This window comes from Vigna umbellata, chromosome 7 (genome assembly GCF_029865625.1).
Source record: "Vigna umbellata cultivar VRB3 chromosome 7, Vumbellata_1.0, whole genome shotgun sequence".
NCBI lineage: Eukaryota > Viridiplantae > Streptophyta > Magnoliopsida > Fabales > Fabaceae > Vigna > Vigna umbellata.
Genome location: NC_142171.1, coordinates 24,469,001 through 24,496,781, shown reverse-complemented (window position 1 = coordinate 24,496,781; position 27,781 = coordinate 24,469,001). Strand labels below are relative to the sequence as shown.

The 27,781-nt window shown below is 33.9% G+C and overlaps 4 protein-coding genes across 4 annotated transcripts; 1 reads left to right on the top strand and 3 right to left on the bottom strand.

The window, feature by feature from the left end:
• The first annotated feature begins 4,577 nt into the window (after window positions 1–4,577).
• LOC124824634 (putative zinc transporter At3g08650) lies at window positions 4,578–8,775 on the top strand. Its single transcript, XM_047297089.2, has 5 exons — window positions 4,578–5,348; window positions 5,713–5,997; window positions 6,437–6,565; window positions 7,180–7,277; window positions 7,634–8,775. The coding sequence occupies exons 1-5, from the start codon at window positions 4,905–4,907 to the stop codon at window positions 8,445–8,447; spliced, it is 1,770 nt and encodes a 589-aa protein (XP_047153045.2). The 5' UTR covers window positions 4,578–4,904; the 3' UTR covers window positions 8,448–8,775.
• A 789-nt stretch (window positions 8,776–9,564) lies between these two features.
• On the bottom strand, window positions 9,565–10,758 carry LOC124824635 (protein RETICULATA-RELATED 3, chloroplastic-like). The gene has a single exon (XM_047297090.2). It carries the CDS (start codon window positions 10,638–10,640, stop codon window positions 9,720–9,722), a length of 921 nt encoding a protein of 306 aa, XP_047153046.1. The 5' UTR covers window positions 10,641–10,758; the 3' UTR covers window positions 9,565–9,719.
• Window positions 10,759–13,356: 2,598 nt separating this feature from the next.
• LOC124824636 (KH domain-containing protein At2g38610-like) lies at window positions 13,357–18,775 on the bottom strand. Its single transcript, XM_047297092.2, has 7 exons — window positions 18,391–18,775; window positions 18,200–18,288; window positions 16,893–17,044; window positions 15,193–15,309; window positions 14,983–15,099; window positions 14,707–14,850; window positions 13,357–14,091 (listed from the first exon to the last, which is right to left on the bottom strand). The coding sequence occupies exons 1-7, from the start codon at window positions 18,468–18,470 to the stop codon at window positions 13,945–13,947; spliced, it is 846 nt and encodes a 281-aa protein (XP_047153048.1). The 5' UTR covers window positions 18,471–18,775; the 3' UTR covers window positions 13,357–13,944.
• Window positions 18,776–24,363: 5,588 nt separating this feature from the next.
• Window positions 24,364–26,323, bottom strand: LOC124824637 (uncharacterized). The gene has a single exon (XM_047297093.2). It carries the CDS (start codon window positions 25,655–25,657, stop codon window positions 24,689–24,691), a length of 969 nt encoding a protein of 322 aa, XP_047153049.1. The 5' UTR covers window positions 25,658–26,323; the 3' UTR covers window positions 24,364–24,688.
• Between the last annotated feature and the right edge of the window lie 1,458 nt (window positions 26,324–27,781).

The window sequence follows — 27,781 nt, the reverse complement described above, 5'->3', positions numbered from 1 at the left end:
ATAATAATAAATGAAATACTTATGACAGTAGTTCTGGAAAGAACCAAAGTGAAATACTAGTTCAGAAAGGTGTCAATATGAGATATCAATTTTCAATGGAGAATGTTAGGATCATATGGCAATGGTTCTACAAAGAACCGGAACTAGAGCTGTCAAAACAGGCCACCCGGCCCGACCCGACCCAGCCCACCACGGGTTGATCACTTAGTGAGCCAACCCAACCCGACTCATTTATTAGCGAGCCAGAAAAATTCGAACCCGGTCCGACCCACCACGGGTTGGTGGGTAAACGGGTTGGTTCACTGGCTTATTTAATTACAATTTTTTTAAATAAAAAAAAATTACAAACTTTCTATAATTCAAATCTAAACAAATTTCACTCCCAACATGGGTGTTTAATTAATTTTGAAAATAAGGAACCGCAAAAACAAAATAATAAATATTTTTTTATAAAATTAAAATTAAATTTTAATAAAATAAAATTAGGTAGGTGGGTTGGTGGGCCAACTCGGCCCACCACGAGTTCAACCCGCATGAGCCGGGTTTAAATGAACCGGGTTGAAATCTGACCCGCATAAAAAAAATACAATTTTTTCAAATCCAACCCGGCTCAAACCCCGTGATAGACCGGGTTAGCCTGCAGGTTGTGACCCATTTTAACAGCTCTAACCGGAACCATAGGCCTTATTCAGAGTGATATTAATTTAAAATATCAGTTGTCTGTTTCACAAGATCCTATGGCAGCGGTTCTTTAAACAACCGAACTACCGAAAGGTTTTGTCAAAACCAAAATATCATAAACGCCTTAAAAGCCTAATTTTGTATCAATGACTATTATAAAAAAGGAACGAGAATGTAAAAATTTATAAATTTCATTCTAATTCAAATTCTTTACTGATTTTTAAAGTGTCATAGTATGTTAAACATTAAAATTACATTGTATTAATATATTAAAAGTTTATTAATATATTTTAAAACATAAAAATTAGTGTTTATCTGAAATTTGTAAGCACAGGAACAATACGAATACTTAGTAAAGAATTCAATTTAGTTTTTCTACCCATATGAAATTTGTATTAAATTTGTCATACAATTTAATATAATTAGCCCATCTTATTCAACTATTCTAGTATATGATAATGTCATTAATGTCAAATCTAAAATAAATATAAAAAAAATTCAAAATAACATAAGTAGAAGAACATCCGCTTTGTTTGTGGAAAAAAATGTAAAGATTTGTGATTTTTATTCTTCAGAGCACGTATTAAATTTGTAATAAATAGTGGTTGTTTTACTTAATAATGGTAAATTAATCTATTTAATATAATTAATGCACCTTATTTAATTATTCTAATGTAGGACAATGTCATTAATGAGTTAAATATTTTATTCTCGATTAGTTAATAGGTTATATACAGGAAAAAGGAAAGGTAGAAATGTGAGTGTGTTGTGAGAGAAAAATAATATTTGTGTTGAAAGTTTATGAGAGTTTGAGATACATTAGAAGGGTAATTTTTATCAAGGAAAGGAAGCAGTGAAAACCAAAGTAAGGAGAGTTATTTTTTTTTATATGATGTTAGTATGTTCTTTTCGTTGGTGATGATAATTTTTAAAGTAAGGAGAGTTATTTTTTTTTATATGATGTTAGTATGTTCTTTTCGTTGGTGATGATAATTTTTGGAAGTAAAGATATGTTCTTTCAATGATGGGAAACTCTATATTGATGGTTTGTGGTATGATTACACAAAGCAATTTTTGAGGTATGTGATTTTGCTTTCACTTGATAATTTTTTTAATTTTTGTGTTGTCAAGTGGCCATAAGCAAACGTTGTGATGTTTATGGTCCATAATGTTTTGTTGCATTTTGTGTAGGCATAAATACACTTAACGTTTTCTGTACAGAATGATGTTAGCAACTTTATAGTTTGATAGTATATAAATGTTTAATATATGATGAATTTTTATACGAAATTCGTGCATAAGTGTTGATTAATTGCAAAATAGAAGGTTATCGTGTTGTTTGAGTTTATTATGGATTGTTTCCAGTTGGTCCAAGTTGTATAGGCATTAATCTAGGTTGCTTATGATTATAGTCGAGTTATTGATCTCTGTTTTAATCTAGATGTATTGTTTAATTGTTAAGTATGTTATTTGCTTCAAATTTGTGCTACTTGCTTTGAGACTGTGTTGTTTATGTTGCGATTCATGTCATTCTAGGCTTTTAATCTTTGTTGTTTAGTTTAAGTCTGTGCGATAAGTGGTTTGCATGTTGCTTTAAGCTTAGAACATGTTGTTCAAGTCTGATCTGGGTTGCTCTAGTCTATTGTCGTGTTTTGTTTGTGAGTTATTATGTTGTGTTTTGGTATGTTGTCGTGCTATTTTTGGTTTGTTGTCATGTTATGTTAGTTTGGTCGGGTTGGGTTACTTTGGCTAAACTAGGTTACTTTTGGTCGGACTAGGTTTGTTTTGTCGAGATAGGTTACTTTGTGCCGAGTTGTATTGGTTTTGTTGGGTTGGGTTTGTTTTTATCCCAAGTTGAGTCATCCTTTGGCCAAGTTAAGTTAGTTTGTCGTGTTGTGTTGCTTTGTGTCAGGTTGAGGTTGTCTTGACCAAGTTGTGTTAGTGTTTTTTATTAAGTTGTGTTGTTTTATGACCGAACTATGTTGTTTGGACCAATTTCTTTTTTGCCTCGCTTTAGAAGTTTTGGAACTCGTTTTATATGTTTGAGAGGTCAGCCATGAGGTTTTTCACCTTGGCCAAGCTGTTTATAATGGTTGTCAAGTTGTGTGTGTTATTGATCGTGTTGTTTTGTTTCGTTGTCAAGTTGTGTACCTTGGTTGCTAAGTTATGCTTAAACATGGTTGAGTTGTTTGTTGTTGGTTTAGTTATTTGATGTGATGTGCCTCGTCGATTTAGTTATCACCAGGAGACGCAATTGATTGTTATCTCTTCTTTATATAACCGTAAAACTAAGTTTTATTCCTTTTCGCTTTAGTCTTTGGTAAGCCGGGGAAAAGGGTCATTTTTGCTTAAGGCTTTTGTAAGCCAAAGAAAGGGGAGGTTCCAATTGTTCCTTTTCACCTGAGGCTTTGGTAAGCTGGGAAATATGGAGATTTTGCCCGTAAAGCTTTGAATCTTTGGTAAACAAGCAGAGATTTTACTCGTAAAGCTTTTGGGAAGCAGAGGAAATGAATCTTGTCGTGATGCTTTGGTAAGCAGGCAGGATGATTCGGACCGTACTACTTTGGTAAACAGGTGGGGTGACAGTAGGTTACGGGAGAATGAGTTATTGATTCGATATTACTCGATGGTAGTATGTTTTCATGTTTCATGAATGTAGTCTTGACTTCATGGATTGGAATGAACGATTTGAGCAATGTGGGTGAGTATGGTTGTTGTATATTCATTTTGTGTTTTTTTCTGGTTTGTCCACCCTTGTTTGTTTGTGTTTGTGCAATAATCATATAACTTGTGTTGTTATACGAAAATGAATGTTGTTATACGAGAGCAAATGTTATTACAAATGATGTTAGATATGCTTAGAGTGAAGAGGCGAGTTGAGAAATCTTTTAGGATTTTTCTATATGTATTTGTAACAATAATTTATTTTAAATTGTAATTTTCAAATAGCATTTTAAGTTTCAGTATTGGGGTAAAGTTTTATTTCCGAATGGTTTTAACATAATTTATGATAAGTAAATAATTTTTTAAAAAAAATTCACTTTATAGTAATGGTATCAAAGATTGTCTTCTTCAAGAAATGGATGTTTTATAAATTACAAATGACATCCTAAAAAGAATATTACATTTATGATGAGGTATCATTCTCTGGTACGTATTAGTACAACGATAAACATAGCTCAACGATTCATGTTGATCCTAAAAAATACAACTAGTATTTTTTAAGAATTACTTATTCAATAATCACTCATACTTACTCTTATATTCAAAAATGATTTAATTCCGATCATTAAGAACTTTTAAGTCATCGTAAGATGTTAGTTACCACTTGTCCACAAATTCATGTTTAAGATCCCACTAAATTTATATATATAAAAGGATTAAAAATTTAAGAAAATTTCTATGTACTTAATTTTGTGAAGTGTAAGTAAGTTTTATTTTAATGTATTATTCACAGGTAATTATCTGGTTAATGATTTTAGAATTTTTATTTTATTTTAAGTTTCTTTATTATGTTTCAGAAATAGAAGTGAAATTGTGTAATATTTGACGAAGATAAAGTTGACCGAGTGAAGGGAGTAGCGAGTCAATGAAAATCGAAAAGAAAACATTCCTCGCCATTCAATTCTTACCAAATTCATTGCCAAAAATTACAAATATTTATTATCAGAAACAAAGTTAATAATTCGTATTAAAAATAGCAGGAAAATATATTTCAATAAAAAGATATTCACTTTTAGATATTTAAAATTTTCCTCAAGACACGTGTCGGAATATGTAATCAAAAGTAGTTAACTATATTCTAATAATTATAATAATATATAATTATTATTATTATTAGTATAGTGAGAAAAGATATATTTGTAGGCACTAGGGTTTTGAATTGAGTCTTGTCGTTTTCTTTTGGTTTTGTTGTCATTCTCCGTTCTTCACCCAGCAATAACCAATTACACATTATTTATATATTTCAATTTTGATTTCGCATATCATTTTTTTGTTTTTGAAGATGATTTGATATGATCATAGGATGTCAAGTTTGGGGAAGTTCATGTCAACGATTTGCCCATTCCCATGGTTTTTAATTTTTATCCAATAAATGTGAATATCTGCATCATTCTTTCTGCATTTTTTTATTTCACCTCAATTATTTGGTATGGACAAATAATTTGTGCAAAATTCGATTTGGGGCCTCTGGGTAGTTGGCAAGCATTTTCCAACACAACATGGCTCCTAATCCGAGGCCCAAGTTGGTTGTTCCATTCTTCATGTTACTGTTAATGCTTCTTTCCTTTGGTTGTTCCAATGCTGAATTGGAACAGGAGCTCGGAGCTGCTCCTCATAAGAAGGTAATTGTTGGGACTGGTGGGGAGAATTCCCTCAAGTTAGAGGAAATCAATGGCAGAAAAGGTGGAGGCAGTAGTAGAGTTTCCGTTTCCACGGTTGCATTGTTCACCTTAGCAATGGCAGCTGCCACTGGTTTAGGGGCTCTGCCCTTCTTCTTTGTGGAGCTTGATCCACAATGGGCAGGGTTGTGTAATGGAATGGCAGCTGGTGTTATGTTGGCTGCAAGCTTTGATCTCATACAGGAAGGTCAATATTATGGTACTGGAAATTGGGTTGTCATTGGGATTCTAGCTGGTGGCACCTTTATTTGGTTGTGTAAGAAGGTAGTTACCGCACCACTATCTTTCTTAACTGCTGCTTCTATAAACATTTATTTCTCTTAATCCTTGTTATGATGAATTTGTATAGCATTTTGATTATCTATTTTACTCACATGTTTATGCTTGATAGATAAGAAATTCCTTAAGGGTGCATGACGTGTTAGTAGTAAATGTGGCACTGTTTTCTTGGGGTAGGAATAACCCAGACTTGAAATTTTCTTGTTTCTTGGAATTTCTATTCTGAAAAACGGTTTGCATCCAATTTTAAGTGATCCTTGCACTTTAAAGGATTTCATAAGATGGATATTTTGTTGTTATATAGTTTTCATGGTCTCGTTTGTGTCTCACATAACCTATTGTATTTCAGTTTCTTGAGCTATATGGGGAAGTAAGCATGTTGGATATAAAGGGTGCCGATGCAACTAAAGTTGTTCTTGTAATTGGAATAATGACTCTCCATTCTTTTGGGGAAGGATCTGGGGTTGGGGTCTCCTTTGCTGGCTCAAAGGGTTTCTCTCAAGGTTTATTGGTAACTTTGGCTATTGCTGTGCATAACATTCCAGAGGGATTGGCTGTAAGCATGGTGCTGGCATCAAGGGGTGTCTCTCCACAGAAAGCTATGTTGTGGAGCGTTATTACATCTTTACCTCAGGTACATATTAATCTGAAAGTTAAGTCATTATTACATTATGAAGGGGAAAATAAAATGGCTGTAATGGGTACATATTAATCTGAAAGTTAAGCCATTACATTGTATAAAATGGCTGTGTTGTGATAACATTTAATAACAGTTTGCCTAGTACAGCTTACTTCTTTTGTAGCTAAAATAGTATCATTAGGATAGTCTCAGATTAATTAGGTTTATCCACAGTTCCATGTCGGTAACATAGCATGAGTGGATATTATACTGCTAAAACTTGCCTAGAATATACTGTATAGAACTTTGGCGGTATGTTTTATTTGTTAAATTCAGCTGAAGAAACTTTATTCTGTTGGAAATAATTCTTTCCAATTCTGCTATGGATTTTGAAAACTTGTATCTGACGTCTTTCGGCTTTGCCTTATACCATCTCATGCATGTGTTAATGCAGCCAATTGTAGCCGTTCCTTCATTTATTTGTGCTGATGCATTTAGTAAGTTCCTGCCATTTTGTACTGGGTTCGCTGCTGGATGCATGATCTGGATGGTTGTTGCAGAAGTGCTTCCTGATGCATTCAAGGTATGTATGTCTATTAAGGGTTTGTTTCGATTGAGAAAATGTTTTTTATTTGGTTGAAGAAAACATTTTTTCAAAGTAAACATGCTATTAATTTTTCTCAAAATTGGACCATCTATTCCTATCACCTTGCATGATACTTTAATCAATTCAAGTTGATTTTCCATAACTACAATTTTTTTTCTTTGTATTTTACAAATGGTAAAGTGCTCAATAACATCTTTAATTTGAACCTTCAAATTTAAAATTAGTAATATATAGCAGTACTATTGGGTTGCGATACCAAGCCTCTATTTGGAAATGATTTGCCTATTTGTGTGATCATAAGGCACAATCATTGTTTATACTTTATGAAAACTTCTTCTGTGTATGCTTTTTACAAGTCAAATGTGCTCTAATGTATTTTTCCGTACTAAAGGATTTGCTCTCTTCCATTCAGTAAGTTTGACTTGGAATTTGGAAACAATATAGTATGTTGGAAGAGGGATGATAATGTCTGCATTATTTATCGTCTGATTACTTCCATGGATTTGTGGGACTTCAGCTCTTTTGGCAACACCTATTTGCAGTATGTTGTATTCAGATATATAATATCGTTCTCATACTTTGGTATACAGGAAGCCTCTGCTTCACAAGTTGCATCGGCTGCAACAATTTCGGTAGCATTTATGGAAGCTCTAAGCACCCTTTTTCAGAATTTCAACCGTGACAACAAGTGAGTGTATGTTATTTTTAATCAGCTACGCAGTATTCGGTTACGAAAATGCTAGTTGCTGCTTGCTGGATGGCCAAAATTCTGATTAGTATTGTCTAATCCAAATAACTAGCCTATAATCTAGTTGAATTTTGTAAAATTTGGCGGTTTTTTCAAGTGTGTAGGCATTACTCACTCGGTTTTATACTTGAATGATACTATTAAATCTCATTGCTAAAGTTGGTTGATTTTGTTGCGCAATTTGGAAGATCAGAAATGTTGCTTCAGCTTTTTGAGTATTGGCTTGAAAACTTTTAGTATTCCCATCAACCCTACAATGCAACTCACTTTTGTTATCTTAATTTTTCTTGTTACAGCTCTGAGGATGCTTCTGGCTTCTTTGTTTCATTACTTTTTGGCCTTGGCCCATTACTTGGTGGGATTATTCTGGTTGTACTTGCTCTTGCTCTTCGTCTTCGGCATACTATCCTGATGGGTATAGCATGTGGTATTGCTTTTGTTCTTGGTGCCTGGCGACCAGTGCAGCTAATTTTGTCTTCAAAATTAGGATTTGTTCCTGTTGTGTTACTCCTCGCAACGGGCGCTGCTTTTGTTCATTTCTCGAGCTCTAGTGTATTGAAGGTGGCAGCTCGCAAGAAAACCTCAGTCAGTGACTTGCCTTCATTAACAGGCTTCCCTATGAGTGTTCAAACCCTTCAATCATTTGTATCATGTGGTGCAGTTGCTCTACATGCTTTGGCTGAAGGACTTGCGCTTGGAGTAGCTGCACCAAAAGCTTATGGATTTGGTCGTCACATGGTCGTTCCAGTCTCTCTACATGGTCTCCCCCGAGGTGCAGCTGTCGCTAGCTGCATCTATGGTGCTACTGATAGTTGGCATGGTTCTCTTGCATCAGCTGCCATAATTGGATTTATGGGTCCAATATCAGCAATTGGATCTATTCTTGCTGGGATTGACTACAGTGGCCTTGATCACATAATGGTCCTGGCTTGTGGTGGAATAATTCTAAGTTTTGGAAATGTAGTTAAGAGAGCACTTAGCTTGGACAAGAAAAAAAGCACATGTGGCCTCGTTATGGGAATTGGGTTTGCTACCTTATGCCTAACCTTCACTAAATTAGTTTGCTTGCACACACCTTACTGCAATTCTGCACCAGAGGCTGTCAGATAAGAAGATTGTGCTGCTTTTCATGCATCCTCAATTGTTATAGGCTTACATCAGGTAGTACATATGTTTCTATAGTTTGTTCTCCCAACAAATGTTGCATAATATTGAAGAGTTCGGAGAAATTGTAAATAAAGCGAGACTAGATATTTTTTGGAGTGTAGGAAGAAATGTCCAAAAGAGAACTTGAGACAGATATACAGTGACACTTTCATACAAAACCTGTAATATAGAACGTATCATGCACCGTATAAATTGCATGGCCATGTAGAACTAATCAGATTCTTTTTCCTCATTTGGGCTGTTATAAATAGAGCCCACGTTTTAATCTCTATCGTAAACTAGCATGTTGCAACTTGCTTAGAGTTTCATTTGCATGTTTCTCGTGTTAAGGAAGTTCTATAAAACTTTCTTACTGTCAAATATTCCCCTATTAAAGTAACTAAAACAATTATTGAAATTAGTTAATCAGTTAATAAATGAATTACATTTTGTTGACTTGTACTTATCAAATCTCGCTCTATAATCTGATTGGGTCGCCACGGATCCTATCCGATGATAGAAAAGGTTTAGTTGCTGATTGGTTGCTGTAGTCCCCTTGGCTTGCTTTAAATGTAACGCACGTCCACATCAGTACAAGTCCCACCAGCACGTGATGTGAGATTAAAAATATACAGCGATCTCATGCAAAAGAAAATGATTCCATTATAATAATGATCATGTAAAGTAACAGTATCTTACCACACTTCTTAAATTTTCGATTTTTTTCTTAAAATCATCCCTCCTATTTCACACTTTTCTACCTCTCTCGTGATCGTAAACTACAATTGCAAGACCAAATATCAATGGATGCACCTCGTAAAAAATCTTAAGGCCAAATTTTGTGCTGGCTGCAACAATGTTAAGATCAGTAGAGAAAGCAGATAATATCTTTTTGACATTGTATCACATTAGTTAAAATATGTTAAAAAATTATAAAATCATTGAATAAGAAGCAAAAGCTACTTAGAAATCTAAGTTTCTTCAATAAAGACTTTTTCACCTGATAGAGAATGTTTTTAAAGTATTTATGGCGGTGAACAGTGGTATTTGATTTGAAGGTCAGAAATGAAAGCACCTGATATAATGATAAACAGAGCATGTTATTGTTCTGAGGCAAAGATGGCAAGTCTTGATGATTCAATCCTAAAGCCGATGCAAGTAGCAGGTAATTATAAGCACTCCAAAGTTAAAAATAAAAAGAAAAAGAAGTGATGATAATGAGTTGTGGTGAAGATCCTATTTGGGTTGAGGAACAGAAAGAGCCTGAGAACCAGTGAACCTTGCCAACATGACAAAGGTCATCCCTCCGACAACATTGTTGGCCAGTCTGAGAGCCAAAACAGAGGATTTGAACACCAAAGGAGAAACGCACTTCTCCAACAGAAACTCCAAGCCATTAAGACACTGGTACCTTAAATTGCTGCTCACACCCATGTGCGCCGCCCAGGTAAGCGCATTGAGAAGGGTAGGGGGGGCCTTGTTCGGGGACTCGAACGTGGGGTCCACCCTCTTCCTCACCGCGATCAGCCCGTTCGAAATGGCGGTCCCGGCAAGGCCAGCAGCCAGGCCCACCAGCGCAAACAATCCTCCCTTGTACACTAGAGTCCCACACCGCTCCACTACTCCGTAGGGACCAGGTTCGAACATGTGGCTGCTGGGACACGTGGCGAACAACCAAGGAAGGGTGGAAGACGAGGACAAGGTTGGCGCCAAGAGGTACATCAGAATGAAATTCAGAATGGACCCCACAACCAGAGTGGAGAAGACGAAGTCCAGTTCGTTGAGTCCGAAGTTGGGGCGAGTGGCCATGTCGCCGGCAACCGCCGCACTCACACCCACCAACTCCTCCATCAAAACCTTGAAAGGGAATTGTGGGTCCGCCGCCACCCTCGATCTCCATCCGTTTAAAAACAGCCCCAAAACCCCCAATCCCACGCTTTCGCCGTCGGAGTCTCCGCCTCCTCCCCCGCCGCTGCCCCCTCTGGCTCCGCCGCCGTTGTCGCCGCCGGAGAACGAAAGGTGGAGCCTTTCGCTGCGGGGGTGGCGCGGAGACGGGAAGGAATGGGTGTACCGGTAATTGTAATGGTAATGGTGCCGGTGATGAGAAGAGAGAGGAGAGAAACGGAATTGGGCCATGGCTTGCGCTGCCACTGCCATTTTGATTTAAGTTGCTCCTCTCTGTGTGAAAGAAGTGAGATTGAGAGTGAAAATGTAAAGAAGGATTAGAGTGAAGAAGATAACAGTTAGGTGGCAAAACAAGGAGTGTTTCATCCTACACCTCCAAGATTTCATCCTGCACCTCCAAAAATTCCACTTTTAACCTTCTGACATCTCATCATTATCCTACACCTTTAACTTTATAGAAAATTTTATTTTTAATTTTAATAAATATATTTTTATTTTCTTCTTTTTCTTGTTAAAAAGACTCTATATCACCTTAATAATAACTAAATTTAAAATTCAAATATTATTTAATATAATTTCATATTTTAATAATTATTAAAATATGATTTATGTTATAATAATAATTATATTAAAAATATAAAAATAAAATAATTAAAAATAAAAATAATAACAAAAAAATAAATTATATTAAATAAAATATTTAATATATTCAAATATATTAAATTATATTAAAATATTAAATTAAATTAAATAATTATTAAAATTTAAATAATAAACAAAATTTTAAAACAGTTATTTAACAAATAAAATTATATTAAATAAAATATTTAAATATACTAAATTATATTAAAATATTAAATTAAATTAAATAATTATTAAAATTTATATATAAAATAAAATTTTAAAAACTCTTTATCGGATATGGATATCCGATTTATAACTTATCGGATATCTATATCCGATTAACAAATTTTTCAAAATTTTGTTTTTCTAAAATTTTAATAATTATTAAATTTAATTTAATATTTTAATATAATTTAATATATTTAAATATATTAAATATGATTTTAAATATTGTTTTTATTTTTATTTTTATTCTTATTTTAGTTATTATATTATAATTTTTATTTAAGTTTAATATTTATTAAATTTTAAATAAAAGGTAAAGTATTAACATATTTTATAGATTTTAATATATAAATAAACGTTTTAAAATTTTCATTTTTATTTAAAATTTAATAATTATTTAATTTATTTTAATATTTTATTATAATTTAATATATTTGAATATATTAAATCAAATTTATTTTTATTATTATTTATTATTGTTATTATTTTATTTTTATGTTTTTAATATAACTATTATTATAATATAAATTATATTTTAATAATTATTAAAATACAAAATTATTTTAAATAATATTTAAATTTTAAAATAAATTAAATTAAATTATTATTAAGGTAGTGAAGATTATTTTTAATAAAAAAGAAAAGAAAATGGAAAAATATTTATTAAAGTTAAAAATAAAGTTTTGAAAAAGTTGGAGGTGCAGGATGATGATGAGATGTCAGAAGGTTAAAAGTGGAATTTTTGGAGGTGCAAGATGAAATCTTGGAGGTGTAGGATGAAACACTCCAAAACAAGTGGTGGAGCGATATGCGAAAAAAATTAGGAGTTTGGGAAGAATCTCAGGGTGTTACTCCCTCCACCCCCACAGGTCTCTTCCTCTACCTCCCCAATTTTCTAAAATGCCAATTATATCCTTCTAAAATGACAATTATATCCTCAAAAGTTAAAATTTTTTATTTTTATTATTTTAATATTTTAATTTATTTAAAACTTCTGATTTACTTCCCTCTGCACCTCTTTCTCTCTTCCATTTTCGTTTACCTTTCTCTCGCTTCTTCTCCACCTATAACAAATTCATATTTTAACAAATTCATATTTTAACAAAATTATTACGTTTAAAAACTAACCATATATAACATTTAAAATTATAAATTTAAATATAAATTACTGTAAATAAAATAAACAAATAAAATAAAAACGAAACGTAAAAGAAACACTGCCTCTGGACGGATGACATCCTTCAACGGATGTCAACATCCGTTGAAGGCAAAACGGATGTCGACATCCGTTTTGCCTTAAACGGATGTTGACATCCGTTGAAGGATGTCATCCGTCCATAGGCAGTGTTCCTTTTACGTTTCGTTTTTATTTTACTACGTTTTGTGGCTCATGCAAGGATTATAGGCTTGGATATTAAAAGGATTATTGGAAGTATGGGAAGGATTTAGGGTTTAGGATTATTGGAAGGATTATGACTACGTACCTGGAGAGGAACCACGACAAGGACACTACACCATAAACGCACTGCACCACATACTGCACCGAGAACAAGAAGAAGATTGTTTGATAATTCTTTTCACGATCACCAAGCTTTGTAGAAAAATATTTTACTCATACAAGGAACTACGTAGGTTATCAGTGAAATATGTTATAAATGAATAAAATTAAAAAACAACAATTTTAAAAATAAAATTTTACTGAGGGGCAAAATAGTAAAGGAAAGGTGGAGGAAGGGGCAAAATAGTAAAGGGGAGGTGGAGGAAGAGATGTGTGGGGGTGGAGGGAGCAACACCCAGAATCTCAAACGTGGGAAAGAAAAAAAAAAGACCTAATTTTTTGAAAGAGAAAGGAGTGTTTTTTATTGTGTTGTGAGCTGCCACGTGGACTGCCCTCTTTTTCGTATCCAGCCAAGAGAAGAGAAGAGAGTACAATTAGCAGCATATCTAATGACAGTTTGAAGGGTTCTTTTTTACTGAAAAACTTGTTCCTTATTCCTCAGCTCATGAGATTCATATTTACCGTTTCATCACAGTCTGAACAAGCCCCACGTTTTGCTCCCAGAAACAAAAAACAATAATTCCATCTATTTCCATTGGAGATGGCACAAAACTAGAGCAATTGCTCAACAAATATAATATAATATAATATATATATATAATACTGTATTCTATATAAACAAATACCAGAGTTTTTCATTCAGCGATACATGGTATGATATCTGAGACATGACAGTAACATGTATCGTTCATTTGGGACGCAGAGAATAGAATACAAATGCTTGAGACAAACAACTATAAAGAATTCAGCCTATGCAAACTAATTTGAATACCATTGAGACCTGATGTGACATGCCCACAAAACTTGATCCACTTAGAGACCTAAAACTTCACCCCATCATCACATGTATATTCCATGCTTCTCACAAGTTACGGACGCAAGAATAAATCCAATAATAAATGTATAAAGTGTACACCAAAAAAGACTCATTTGAACACGCCTAATCTCAATACCCAATTATATTATCTTCTTTTTTTTATCATCTTTTTCTTCTAAAGACCTTTCTAGCTTTGACTCCTGTTGTTTAAGAAGAAAAATATAGGATAAAGGGGATGATGTAAAACCACCAGCAATAATTGTTAGCCTATTCTTTCATCGCTGCTTTGTTTGAGATGCACTGGAAAACCATAACACCCATCTACCTTTCTTTCATCGACCAGTTTTGGCTCGTTTCATTCCACTGGAGTTGAATGGAGATACACTTCCACTTGGTCCAGGACTTTCTTCTCTGAAATTTGAATTCAGCATCGCCAATTCACGCAACTGCTGCCTCTTAATATAGTCCTCAGACTCATCCTGCACATCAGAAGTTGGCAACCAAGACAAGTAAGCATAAAATTTTCCACAACCAATGTTAATCAACAAATGTTACCGTGTGCAGGTTTCCATGTTTCTGATTTCCAACAATAAAATGGTTGTGTCAAGGAAGGTATTGAATGGTTTAAATCACACCATGTTTTAAGATAAATTCCACTAACTTGCATCCTGTTTGGTACATCACATCCACCCTCATTCTTTTTACATCAATTTTGGAAGTTACAAGGAGTAGCCTGTGTTGAAGGTGAGATATCTTAACCAAACATGGACTTAATCTGCCAGCTTGAAGTGATTCCAACAGAATATTTTGTGAAAAAGGCAAATGTAAACCACCCAACCGAATTCTAACAAGTCAATTTTGACACCTCTAAAGGTTTCAAACTTTACATAAAAGAATGAAATGTGGAAAGAAACCTGGGCTGGCAAACAAAGAGGCTGAACAGAAGATGGCAACTTTATTTTAATATATAATATATATGTTAATAATTCAATTTAAAAAATGGAAAAAATATTATTCAAATGTTAATATAATTAGTTGTCAAATGGCTGTTTCCTTATTATGAATTGTCAAGTAGACAGTGTGAAAGAACTTACAACAGGTTTGAGCAATTCTTCTATAATTTCCTGAGCCTGTCGGAGCCTTATGTCAACAATATTAGCAGGTAAATCAGCCTCAATCAAGATATGGAGTGGCTCATTGAGATGCTCATAGCCCGGTCTTCCTCTTAATTTTTCTTCCTTTAAGATTGAAAAGATAATAATCTCAGTCATTACACAAGAATAATATATAGATCAATAAAAAAGAAGCATCATATTAATTTCACATTTTGCAATACTTGACATAGAAAATCACATCAACACCTTCATTACCTTGTCGGGATCTTTTATGGAACCCTTTCCTCTAATATACACCCTGCAACCAGTAGAAGCTTCCACCCTTTTCAGAGAATTGCCTCTTGGTCCCAGAAGCCTTCCAACAAAATTGAACTAATGCAAGAAAAAAGAGAGAAAGATAAATTACAACAGTCTGATATTTAATTAGTCTTTAATAAATCGGAATGGATATACATAAGAGCTTACATTGGGGTACGTATCAACTGGAATTTCCAAGCGCAAAATCCTCTTAACAGTATATGAACTAGGACTTGCAGGTGCAACTTGCCAGTCCATTGTCATTCCAGGAGTTCCCCTCAACCTCTGTTTAGCACAGTAAAAGGAATAATAATGTCATTTATGCATAAAAGCTCAAATACTGCAGGAAAAGAACATGGTGAAGAACAAGAACTATGACTTGTAAGTACTGTAAAGCATAGTTAATAGTCTCAGATAAAAAGGTGTAGCAGCTAGCTTTGAAACACTTTAGTGGAAATACGTGTAGTATAAATTGTTTAATTTGTATCATAATAGTTAAAACAATGCTCTCATCCTGCTGTTCCACTAAAGTGTTTCAAAGCTAGCTGCTACACCTTTCTAATTGAGACTAATAACTATGCTTTAACAGTGGTGATTTAGACCAACATTGATTAAAAATATGGATTATGGGCAATTCTCACCATACAATATGGTTTTATTGGGCTTAAAGGGTTGGATTAAGCCCTAAGCCCACTCTCAAAGGCATTTAAACTTCATGCATGACCTTTCATTCAACATTGATTGATTTACAAGGTCATTACACTAAATTTAACTACCCACACTTATTCAGAAAGTTCGTCAACAAATTAAATTTGCATGTAATTATAATATTGTTCCAAAATTACCCTTAAATAATTGATGTATGGAGAAAGAATAATAGTATTTTAATTTTGAAAACTAAATTCTTGTTACTCCAATCTTCAAGAGAGAAAGAGACACTTCATAGCACTTATTATTTATGAACTAAAATAATTAAGAGTATTTTAGTAAAAAAGGAGTCATATAAGAAAGGATAAAGAAATACCAAAACAATGTCTTATAATTAGGGACAAAAAGAAATAATATAGAATCTATGGTACCACATCATTTACAGTCTGTTGGGAGGAATATTCTCCCTAAGCAATTTTAGAAAGAGAAAAATAAGAACGAAAAATGAGATCAGTTTCTTCTTGAGTTAAAATTAGCTTATGTGAGAATTAAAAATTAGATTTTACCAAAGCTAACAAGAAATAAATTTTAGAGATTAATTTGTAAATGAGTTAAGTTTAAATCATGAACACACCAATTTTATTGATCCTTCTTATTTTTCTTTCTTGCATAAGCTTTTGAAGAAATTTCTCTGAAGAGACTCTTGATGTAATCAATATGTATCACATGTTCACTTTTTTTCACATTCATCCTTAAAAAACATTTCAGGTATTGTCAATTTATTATTATGAGGAACCACAAGAAAATCACTTCTCTCTCTTTTTCACTTTCGCTTTTACAAAAGCAGGCTTTACTTTATTTGACAAAATCTACTGCTAAAGGAATAAGCACAATATGTCATGAGTAGAATTAATCTTACCTCATAATCCAGGCCATTGAGCTAACAGTATATGACAAAATCTTAGCATTATCAAATACAGAAATTAAACAAGCATATGTGAGCATATAGAAGTCCTTTACAAGTCATGTACTGTCTAAAGTGCAAAAGAAAAATTCATATCAACATGAACAGATGATAGTCAAACTATGACAAGTATAAAGTGAGGATTATGAAGATATGATTAGTTAGGAGCCTTTTTTTCTCTCGTCTCAACACTCAACCATGAGTTTAACAAGGATCAAATTTTGGATGAAAAGATGAACAATTCCAAAACAGTCACCTCTTGCTGAAGACCATTCCATCCACCTAACCCCGTTCCAGTGACACTTGACATGAGGTTTGAAGAAGCCATTGGACTAGGACTTCTGTGCCGCAGTCTATCAAAGTCACCAAAACCTTGATTGGACAGCATTCCAGAAACTCTCAATATTTCTGCACATAGAGATCCGTTGTAATGAGAAAGAAACCTAGATGCACTATTTACCGTCATATCTACTGAATGAAAAGAGCCATGATAAATCAATGAATAAGACAATATTTGTATTTATAAAGAAATAGGATGAAAGAACAGATATTGTGAAATGAACAAGATAAGTCCAATATTTGAGAGAAAGTGTATGAGATAGATATGTAATGCAAGGTCAAAGTTTTTCTTAAAAAGATCTACTGCAGTCAAATTTTCACATGTTTTAAAGGTAATAAGGTCATAGAGCTGTGGGTAAATATTTAAACACCAATTTCATCTGCTTAAGGCTGTGAGAGGAAATTTTTATGTGGATGGGAAGGAAAGAGTTACTTCCCCCAGTAAGGAAGTAATGAACACTACTAGTACACTACCCCCAATTTGGAAGTTAAGACTGAAGTGGAGGGCCCTAGAGCCTCAGCTTGAACGGCACTATCAAGTCCCTCCTCAGGGAACTGCTTGATCACAGGATTGAACCCCACTAAGGGCTACTGTGATCAGCCAACCCTCTCTGATCTTAGATCTCTTTAGTAGCCAAAGAAGAAAGAAAAAACTAAGTAGAAGAAATGAAAAATGCAGTTAAAAACTTGAAATAAACTGTTCCCCTGCTTGCCCCAATTTGAGACTGACAAGGGTGAATGTAGTGGGGAACACCTCTACCTCCACTTCCCTCCTTATCTTCTAAATAAGGGTTTCATATTTGGTCAATTTCCCCATCCTTACCTCCAATCCAATCAAAGCATATGAAGATACATTTCCAACTTATCGAATCAGATACCACGCCAAATACTTCCAACACACAAAAATTCAGTTTCTTATGCAGAACATTCTAATCAAGGTCCCATTGGAAGGATCTTCTCCTAAACCCAAGAGTACACACGATTCAGATCCCTAACCTCATAATCGGAAAGAAAGCTTATTGGCATCCCAGTTTGCACCAAACACTTTACATTGAACAGAAGCTCTAGAAAGTGAAAACCTTGACGACACATTGGGTGAAAGGCGCAATCTTTAGGGGCGATTCGGGGTTTTAAATTTGTAATCAAGAGAGGGAGAGATAGAAGTGAAGTTGGAAGTGAAGTGAGAAGAAAAAGGTGATCTACAGATCTCGAGAAGAAAGAAACCTTGATTCAAGAGACGAGTGCAAATGGGAAGAGCTTGCATGAAAGGACCAAGCTTCTGATGCTCTGCGAGCAACTCCGTAAGGTACTGACTGAAAAAGAAAAAGCAAAAACAGAAGCAATTGAATTGAATTGATTCAGATGAGGCGTAGTAGAAGCAACCCAGTTGAAGTGTTGAAGTTGAATAAGAATACCTGTCAACTTCTGGGTTGGTTCTAATCTGAGGAGAAGCAGCTCTGACCGGAGAGAAGTTGGAGTTGTAGAGACCAGACATGGCTAAAAACCTAAACCTTGGATTGTGGCAGAGACAGCCGCCGTAGGTTTAGTTTAGTGTCGTGAAACAACGCTTGCTGTTGCTGGATGGACAACTATCTCGATTTCACACCCAACAAATCATTTTTTTTATTTTTTATTTTTTTATATTAGTTACTGCTTTCTTGTTTGTTTGTTTCTTGTAACAAGCTGCCTTCTGCCAAAAAAAAAGGAATAAATAGTAAGAAAATAAAAAAGCAGATGGAATGGTAAAATAAATAAGAAGAGAAGAAAAAAAGAAAAGATTATGACAGTTGGAGAGTTAAGGTAAGTGAAGAAGAAGATTTGACCGAGGGAGTGGAAGAAGAAAGAGAGAAAGAAAAAGACAGGATTTTTAATTTTACTCTGTATTTGTATGGTGTGAGTGTAGTGAAGCAGGTTGAGACACGTGTTGGGCATGCATGGAGGGAGGCAGAGAATGAAGGAAAGGGGTTGCTTTGGTTTTGTTTTGTTTTGCGGTAACTAAATATCTAAGGAAAGAGTTGTGTTGTGTTCAGAGTTAACAAGAGTTGAGAAACAAAAAATAAAGAATGAAAGAGAGAGAAATTATGATGTTTGCCAGCACCCTCATGGCTGGACCCTCTTTTTTCTACTGATTTAAAATCCATTTTTTCTGTTTCAGTTTTAAATATTATTCAGTTTCCATATTTTCAGCCTATTTTCATTTTCATTTTTTTAATTTTTATGGGTCAATATTTAGTTATTTATATATTTTTTTATCAAACAAATGAATAAGACGTCGACATGTACTATAAATTTGGAAAACATTGTTATATACAAAAAAGATAATAGGAAAACCGTTTATTATAACTTCTTTTTAATTCATGTTTATAGATTTAAATCAGTAAAATGCTAATGGGACAATATTTTACTGATTTAAAAATGAACTAAGAAGAATAAACTATAATAATACAGTAAAAAGTATATTAGAATAATATGATGTAGTACTATATATAATAATATAGTAATAAGTATTATAATTAAGTAAAAATATCATAATTTTTCAAATAAAGTAATAATAATAATATTGTAACAAAGAATAATGTAAATAATAATTATCTCATATGAAAAAATAGTATTATTTTATTTCAATAGGTTCATTATCATTTGTTTTTACTTACATTCGTATGTATATTTTTTATGATAAAAAAATAAAATTATTATTATTATAAAAATAAATATAAATATTTTTTTACAATTTTATAATATAAATAATTATTTCAATTTAAAAAATTTATTAAATTTAAAAAAAAAAGTTATAACATTTCATTTAATAGATAAAATTACTAAATAAAATATTATAAAGTTTGATAATACAAAAAGATTGATAAAACAACATATATAACATTAATACAGTTATTCATCTTAATAACTATTACACATCAACCGAACTGTGTGAGTTTTTCAAATAAATGTAATATGGTTGAGTGTTGGTCAGTTAATAGAAAAAGATTTTTCCGTAACTATGGGAGAAGATATGTTGAGAGTATATGAGTCAAAGAAAAGACTGGTGTTGAAATCACCATTGTCAAGAAACAGAACTTTCCAAACAAGATTGCATCCAGTGGAGAATCAGTGTCTCTCTACAACGGTTGTAGACAAGATCAATTGGCTATGGCACAAGAGGTTTTGTCACTTGAACTTTTACAGTTTGAAAATGTTAATTGTTAATAGAATGGTAATTGGATTACCTAAAATAATTGTTCCTGCTAAGAAATCTGAAGAGTGTTTTCTAGGCAAACAACCCAAAAATGCTTTCAAATCACATATGCACATGAGAATAAAGGAAGCGTTACATGTGGTGTATTATGATGTGTATGGACCTTTTGAGGAGCTATCTTTGGGGAACAATAGATATTTTGTGAACTTTGTAGATGAGTATAGTCACATGATATAACTGTATTTGATAAAAGTTAAAAGTGATGTGTTTTCTGTTTACAAAAAGTTCAAGTTGTTGGATGAAAAGCAAAGTGGGAAGGCACTTAAAATACTCATAACAAACGGAAGAGGAGAATATATATCAAGAGAGTTCAAGGATTATTGCACTAAGAATGGAATTCAGCAAGAAATAACAGCACCATATACTCCACAACATAAGAGCCTTGCTGAAAGAAGAAATAGGACCATACTTGACATGGTAAAGAGTATACTAAAACAAAAAGATTTACCACATTCGTTCTGGGGACAAGTAGTGTCCATAACAATGTATGTGTTGAATAAGTGTCCAACCAAGAAGCTGAAAGACAAAGTTTCAGAAGAGGTATGGTCTGAAAGGAAGCCAATGGTGAATGATTTGAAGATTTTTGGTTTAGTTTGCTATAAACATGTACCAAGTGTAAAGAGGAACAAACTGCAAGACAAAAGTCAGACAATGATATTTGTAGGATATCATTCCACTATAGCCTATAGATTATATAATCCTATAACGAAGGAAATTTGTATAAGTAGGGATGTTGTGATGAATGAGGTTGAAACATGGGACTCGTCATATAAAGTAAATGATCTAAAACATAATGTTTCAATTATTTTTGAAGATGAGGAATAGAACTATGTGATGAATTTGATGGGAATAAACAAGTTGATGATAAGGTGCAGCCTACACGACCACAACAAAGATCAATAAGACAAAGAACTGTGCCAAGACCACTAGTGGATTTTGAGATTTTTTTCAAATAATGTAGTAACAGATGAAGGAGATATGGTACATTTTTCATTACTAGCAGAGGTTGAACCCATTAATCATAAAGAGGCATTAAAGCATGATTTGTGGAAAATGCTATGGTATAAGAAATAAAAGCTATTGAGAAGAGTCAAACTTGGGTACTGACTGAGTTACCTTTGAATAAAACACCCATTGACGTTAAATAGGTGTTCAAGCTGAAACTCAATCCTGATGGGACTATATCAGAGCGAAAGGCTTGGCTGGTTGTCAAAAGTTTCTTATAGAAACAAGGACTGGACTATACATAAGTGTTTGCTCATGTGGCAAGGATTGAGACCATAAGACTGGTTGTTGAATTGGCTAATGGAAGAAGGTGGCCTCTATTCCAATTAGATGTAAAATCTACTACCTTTTTGAATGGGCTGCTTGAAGAAGAGGTTTATGTCACCCAACCTCCTGGGTTTGAGATTAAAGAGTGTGAAAACAAGGTGTATAGAATAAGGAAGGCTTTATACGGCCTAAAGTAGACACCAAGAGCCTGCAATAAGGTGATGGATTTATTTATGTTAAAGCATAAATTTCTAAAATGTCCAGTGGAACATGGTTTTTATGTAAGGTTCCAAGATTATGCAAATTTATTCCTAATGTGCATTTATGTGGATGACTTATTTATCACAGGGAGTAATATTTCAAAAATTGAGAAATTTACAGGATATTTGATGGCTAAATTTGAAATGATTGATTTGGGTAAATTGAAGTATTTTCTTGGGCTTGACTTCGTTGAATCCAGCATTGGAATTATTCTCCACCAAAGAAAATATGCAGTAGAGGTTGTGAAGAAATTTAATATGGAGACTTGTAATGCAACAACAACCCCAGAAGAGGAAAATGTTACTACTTTAGAGAATGATGAAGATGAAGTTGACAACACTCTATATAAACAAATGGTGGGTTCACTCAAGTATCTATGTAACAGTAGGCCTGATATTTGCTTTGCAGTTAGGATTCTTAGCAGATTCATGCATCAGCCAAGCCAAAGAATTTGCATTTATTAGCTTAAAGAGGGTGCTAAGATATATAAAGGAAGCACTAGAACTTGGATTTTTGTTTCCTAAAAATTGTGAGATGCAAGATGTCTTAGTAGGTTGGTCTGATTCTGATTGGTATGTGGATAACAGTGACAGAAGAAACACTACTGGGTTTTTGTTCAAGTTTATGGGTGCCCTGATCTCCTGGTGCAGTAAAAAGCAACAAGTGGTGGCTTTGTCCACCTGTGAGGCAGAATATAAAACTTGATCTTCTGCTACATGCCAAGTTGCTTGGCTTGACTCTATTTTGACAACAATAAAGGTGGAATTTAGGAGACCTATCCAACTGTTTGTTGATAACAAATCAAGAATCAATTTGATTAATAATCCTGTGTCACATGGAAGGAGCAAACACATTGAGATTAGATTTCATCTTTTGAGAAAACAAGTTAACAATGGAAGGTTAAAACTGATTTACTACCCCCACTCAGTTATAGTTGACAAATATTTTTACTAAACTTTTGAAGAAGGACAAATTTGATAACCTAAGATCTGAGTTAGACATGGTTAACTTTAATACTTGAATTAAGGGAAAATGTTGTATTAATTCAAGTATGTTTTTTTTAAAGGTTTTGGTTTAGACTCTTGTAGATTTTATAAATAAGAGTCATTCTATTCTTTTCAAAATAGAGAGTAAATAATATTTCTTACCAAATTTCCTTTCCCCAGTTTGTCTTCCCTCTGTTTTCTCTCATTCAAACCAACAAGGAGGCAAATATTTTTAAAAAATGGTGTACTAGAAGAGAAGTGTTGAGGCAGACCCATTAAAAGAGAGTGTTTAAGCAGGCCCATTATAAACTAATAGTGTTGGGCTGACTTGGAAGCCTTTTTGTGTGAATAAATGTGAAGTAAAAATGCAATATATATTGTATTACCTCACATATGTATTAAGTTTGTCTTTCTTCATCCCTTTCAGAAATGTCTGCAACATCAATTATCCTTTTCCTTTTTTACCAAATATAAGAAACAGTGAAATTATTTATTTAAAAATAAAGTTAAAACAAGATGTTTTTAAATTAGAAGTGAAAATAAAAAACATTCTTCCACAGAAAATTATTCTTACGAATCTTCACATTTGTAAAACGTATAATTTTATAGTTTTTTCTGTGTGTATATGTAGAAGCATTCCATGGGTTAGGTTTGAAAGAAGACAGAAATTAATAATTGATATTTTGGCGTCGGTGGTGTTGAGCTGTGGACTTTATTCCTTCTTCACTCATCTTAATCTTATCTCATCCATACATGCCTTTCTTTGCTTTGATCAAAATAACAATAACAATTATTATTATTATGATATATATTGTTATTATTATTATTATACAAAAACGACTTGGGACCTTTTTTTTTCTAGAAAAAGAAAAGAAAAAAAACGGTGACTTTTTCAAAATATGAAATTCCTTTTCAAAACTTAAAGAAAGGAGGGTAGTGTCTGGACATGCGTTGTTCCAAGCTTGAAGTGAAGGCAAATTAATTGGATTCGTTGGCCATGCGTTGTCCCGAATTTTACGACAATACAACGTCAAACACAAAATCAACTGACACCCTGACAGCTTCCTTTGCTTTGGTCTGGTTTCAGTTTTGGACATTAAGTTTCATCACTATAATACTATGTACATTTCACATATCATCAACCAAACTATTCCAAATCATTCTTCTCCACCAGTTACGTGCACGTTGTTTCACTGTCATCATCATCATCATTCATAGAATAAATCAATGATGGATTACAGAAAAACAAAAGATTTGGATGGTCTTCTTGCAAATGTTCCTGTAACTAATGTGTCTGTTTCAACTTCCACTACCTACATTTGCTCACAAATTCGTGTCAAATGTGCAAGATAACACAAGCTACTTAACATGACTGGCATCCAAAGATGTAGCTAATCTAATTCTAAGCAATTTACTTTCTTATTGAACTACTGACTCAAGTTCTAAGCTTCCATTCCCTTTTCTGCATACTACCTAACTTCTGTCAGCAATGCAAAGCCAACGAAAACAGAAGCTCACATTGAATTTCCAAGAGTGTTTTCTGCAGGAACATTATAGACATTTGTGTGCCAACAATTGATTCCAATCTATAGAGTTTCAAACAGGTGAAAAGAGGATTAGTAAAAAACTATCCCAAAAGTAGGAGCTACATTTTTATTCCTTGTCGATGGAACAACTGAATTCTTCACATATAATAGAATCACTTTGGGCAGCTACATACACATTCACACCACAATGAATCATAAAAAGGATAAACAGATTTACTTTACACAAAAATTCTATATTACCGTTTACCACCCGTATAAACTAGCCAAGGGGAAGAGAGGAGCCTATGCAAACAACCACCAAAAAGAGGTGTTTGGAAGAATTTCTGAATACAGCAACGGAGCTTGCAAATATGAGTGGAACCACAGCAAGTGAAGATCGTGCAAAAACAATGTGTCAGGGTGCATATTCATGCTCAAGTGCAGGCTGCGTTCGAGTAACCGTGGCAGCAGGTGCTTTTGTGTCCCCAACATTGGCCATATGAAGGGCTTCGCCTGCATCTGCAGCCCTTTCCATCTGCTGTATTCTCTTGTTTCGTTTGTACTTAAGCACCCACAAAACCAGCAAACACAGCAGCACCAAAAACACAACTCCACCCAACACCGACCCCACAATAACCCCAACCTTGTTGCTGCCATTGCTCTCCTGTGGCACAACTGGCGGTGGTGGAGAAGGAGGAGGAGACACTGGTGGTGGCAATGATGGTGGCGGAGGTGGAGGAACAGAAGTCTCGGCGACTATAGATAAATGGCCTTGTGTGGAGGTAGAGCAAGTGTTGCCTCCTGTTACATTGCTGAAATTGGATGAACCCTGCAAGTCAAACCAAACACATCTTGCCACAGCACCCAAAGGAGGATCTCTGACATCCACAAACTTGACCCTGATAGGGTCAGCAGAGGCGCTAACATTGAGGGTTGGTAAATTTGTGGCTGACAAATTGGAGCCATTGTAAGCCAAGAGTCCTAGAACAGGAGCCAGGTAAGTGTAATTGGGCAAAGGGTAGTACCTTTTGGACAAATTACCCAAATTTTGGTACACCAAAACCAGCCTCTTCACATAAGGCCTCTCAATGATCCCTATGGGAATCTCAAACTCGTTGTAGCTGGGAACAACCCCTCTTCTCCTCAAACTGCCACTCCTTAATCTCAATGCGGCAACCTTAACCCCGGTGAAATTGGAAGGAAGCAGAGATGTCGCATTGTAAATTGTACCCGTTTTGGGTCTGACCAAAGCTCTGTAGGCATATTCTTGCAGAATCGCATCAAGGGACCTTGCTTCGCTAGACTGAGCCCCGGCAAGGGGAAGTGGAGAGCATAGCAGAAGAGGCAGAACCAGCAGAAGAAGATGATGATGATGAAGCCACATGGAAGAAAAACAACAGCAACAAAAATAATAATAAAAGATAAAGTTTTGAGCTGTCCGGAGTTTTATTGAGAAGGAACAAGACCAACGGTATAATATAAGGAACGATGTTCTAAAGCGACTTTGAAGGTTTGGTCTTTGGGTATAATTGAACCGTTATTGGGAAAAGGCAAAGAGAGGGGAGGGGAATCTGCTTCTGGGCTTTTGCATTTCATCCTTTCCTCAAAAATCAGTTCAGTTCGAAAAAGGGGAAAAAGAAGATGGAATTCATGAAAATGAAAATGAAATTAAAGACTAACATAACAGAACAGAATATAATAGAATAGAAAGAAAGCCCTAATACACTTGTTCATGGAATCCAGAATCCATGGCAAACAATGTTCATGAGAATCCCCCATTACAGCATTTGGACTGAGATCACCCTCTGCTGCAAAAAGAGAAGATAGAAAGAGATAAACAGTGTGCGTTGAGTTGCAGAGAGAGTGGTTGAGGTGCAGAGGAGAGACTACTGGGCACCAGAACAAAAGCAGAAAGCAGCGTGACTGCGAGCCTGTGTTTGTTTTTGTGGCCCTTCCAAAAACAAAAACACCAACACCTACACCAACAACATCAACATCATCAAACACTGTATTCCAATGCAACCCCTTCCATGTCACAAATTATTCACTCCCTCTCTCTTAAACCTTTTCACATCCTCAATTTTCCCCAAAACATTAAATTATACAATTTAATACCAATTCAATTTTTCCTTAAAATTCACAGTTTTACCAAAAACAAAAACATGACACGATTTTATTCTCAATGGAAAAAAACTACTATCTCTAATACAAATTTCTAATTTAATGCTCATTGCTCTTGTTTTTTATATATACATTAACTATGAATAAATTATATTTTTAGACAAAGTCTTTGTCTTATCATGTAAACTCGACTGAGGGGTTCCATTATTGGTTAAGCTTACGTAGAGATGACAGAATCATAAGTTAGCTCCGTCGAGTTCTGTTCAATGAAAAAGAATTTTTTTAAAGGTCCATTTTTTATTATATTGGTAAAAGGAAAACTCAAAGTCCTCTTCCAATTTGCCTTTGACATAATCTCAAATAAATAAAAGCCTTGAAATTGTCTATTCTAAAATTTAATGCCCTTGTGCTCCAGTTGGCTAGATATTTTGAAAAAAACAAGTGATTTATTTATTTATTTTGGAAATGATTTAGTAATTAATTTAAGCAAATTCAAATAGCAGTAAAGAAGAAAAAAACTAGTTAAAGCACACAAGAGTCATCAGCAAAAGAATATAAACAGATAAAGGTGCAGACATGGTGTTTTTACCGTGATGGCCCTACTCTTTTTGCATATATCCGAAAATGTCCTGTTCCAAAACAAGTGTGTGATGGTAGGTGCTGAAGGATAGAGGCTTCGTTGGTTGGAGTGCAGCGCAAAAATACTTGTGAATCAATTCAATGAGAAATGAAAAATGCATACATCATCACTATAAATACAACCAACTCTATCATCTTTCATCAATTTTATTTCATGCAACATACTCTTTCACACTATAATGTAACAAAACTCATGAATTACTTCAATCATAACTCAATCTTGCAGATAATTTGATACGATATGCACGATTACTTGGATGAGTTCTCACTAAAAAAATACATTTTAAATTTAATTTAATTCTATAAAACTAACTTATAAAATAAGATTTATAATTATTTATAAAATATATGTAGAAAGAAACAACAAAGTTTTTAAACAAAAGCTTATTGCAAAGTATTAGTTAATTTAAACTGTCTTTAGGAAAAGTTGCATGAGTTTGACTCAATAATTTGCTTAATAAATTTCGGCTGCTTCATTTTTTAAACCGTGTTGGTTTAGTTTAGGGTAAGCAAGTTTTGGGTTTCGACTTTCACGGAAAAAAGAAAAGCACTTTCTACCAAAGTAGGGGACCGAATAGGATGGACTTTGGGCAAAATTAGTTGATGAATGACCTGATAATTAATAATTTTTTTCTTGAATTAAATTACTCATATTTTACAATTTTCATTTTATGTAATTTTCATAGAAGATTATGTAATGAAACATCATTTTATTTCAATTTAAATACACAAAATATTAAAAAGTATA

Coding starts and splice junctions, on each gene's coding strand:
- LOC124824636 (XM_047297092.2), bottom strand. CDS start 18,470: ATGTCTGGTCTCTACAACTCCAACTTCTCTCCGGTCAGAGCTGCTTCT. Junction 14,851..14,982: donor CCATAAAAGATCCCGACAAG/GTAATGAAGGTG, acceptor TCAATCTTAAAG/GAAGAAAAATTAAGAGGAAG. Junction 14,092..14,706: donor AAGAATTGCTCAAACCTGTT/GTAAGTTCTTTC, acceptor TCTGATGTGCAG/GATGAGTCTGAGGACTATAT.
- LOC124824635 (XM_047297090.2), bottom strand. CDS start 10,640: ATGGCAGTGGCAGCGCAAGCCATGGCCCAATTCCGTTTCTCTCCTCTC.
- LOC124824634 (XM_047297089.2), top strand. CDS start 4,905: ATGGCTCCTAATCCGAGGCCCAAGTTGGTTGTTCCATTCTTCATGTTA. Junction 5,349..5,712: donor TTATTTGGTTGTGTAAGAAG/GTAGTTACCGCA, acceptor ATTGTATTTCAG/TTTCTTGAGCTATATGGGGA. Junction 6,566..7,179: donor TGCTTCCTGATGCATTCAAG/GTATGTATGTCT, acceptor TTTGGTATACAG/GAAGCCTCTGCTTCACAAGT.
- LOC124824637 (XM_047297093.2), bottom strand. CDS start 25,657: ATGTGGCTTCATCATCATCATCTTCTTCTGCTGGTTCTGCCTCTTCTG.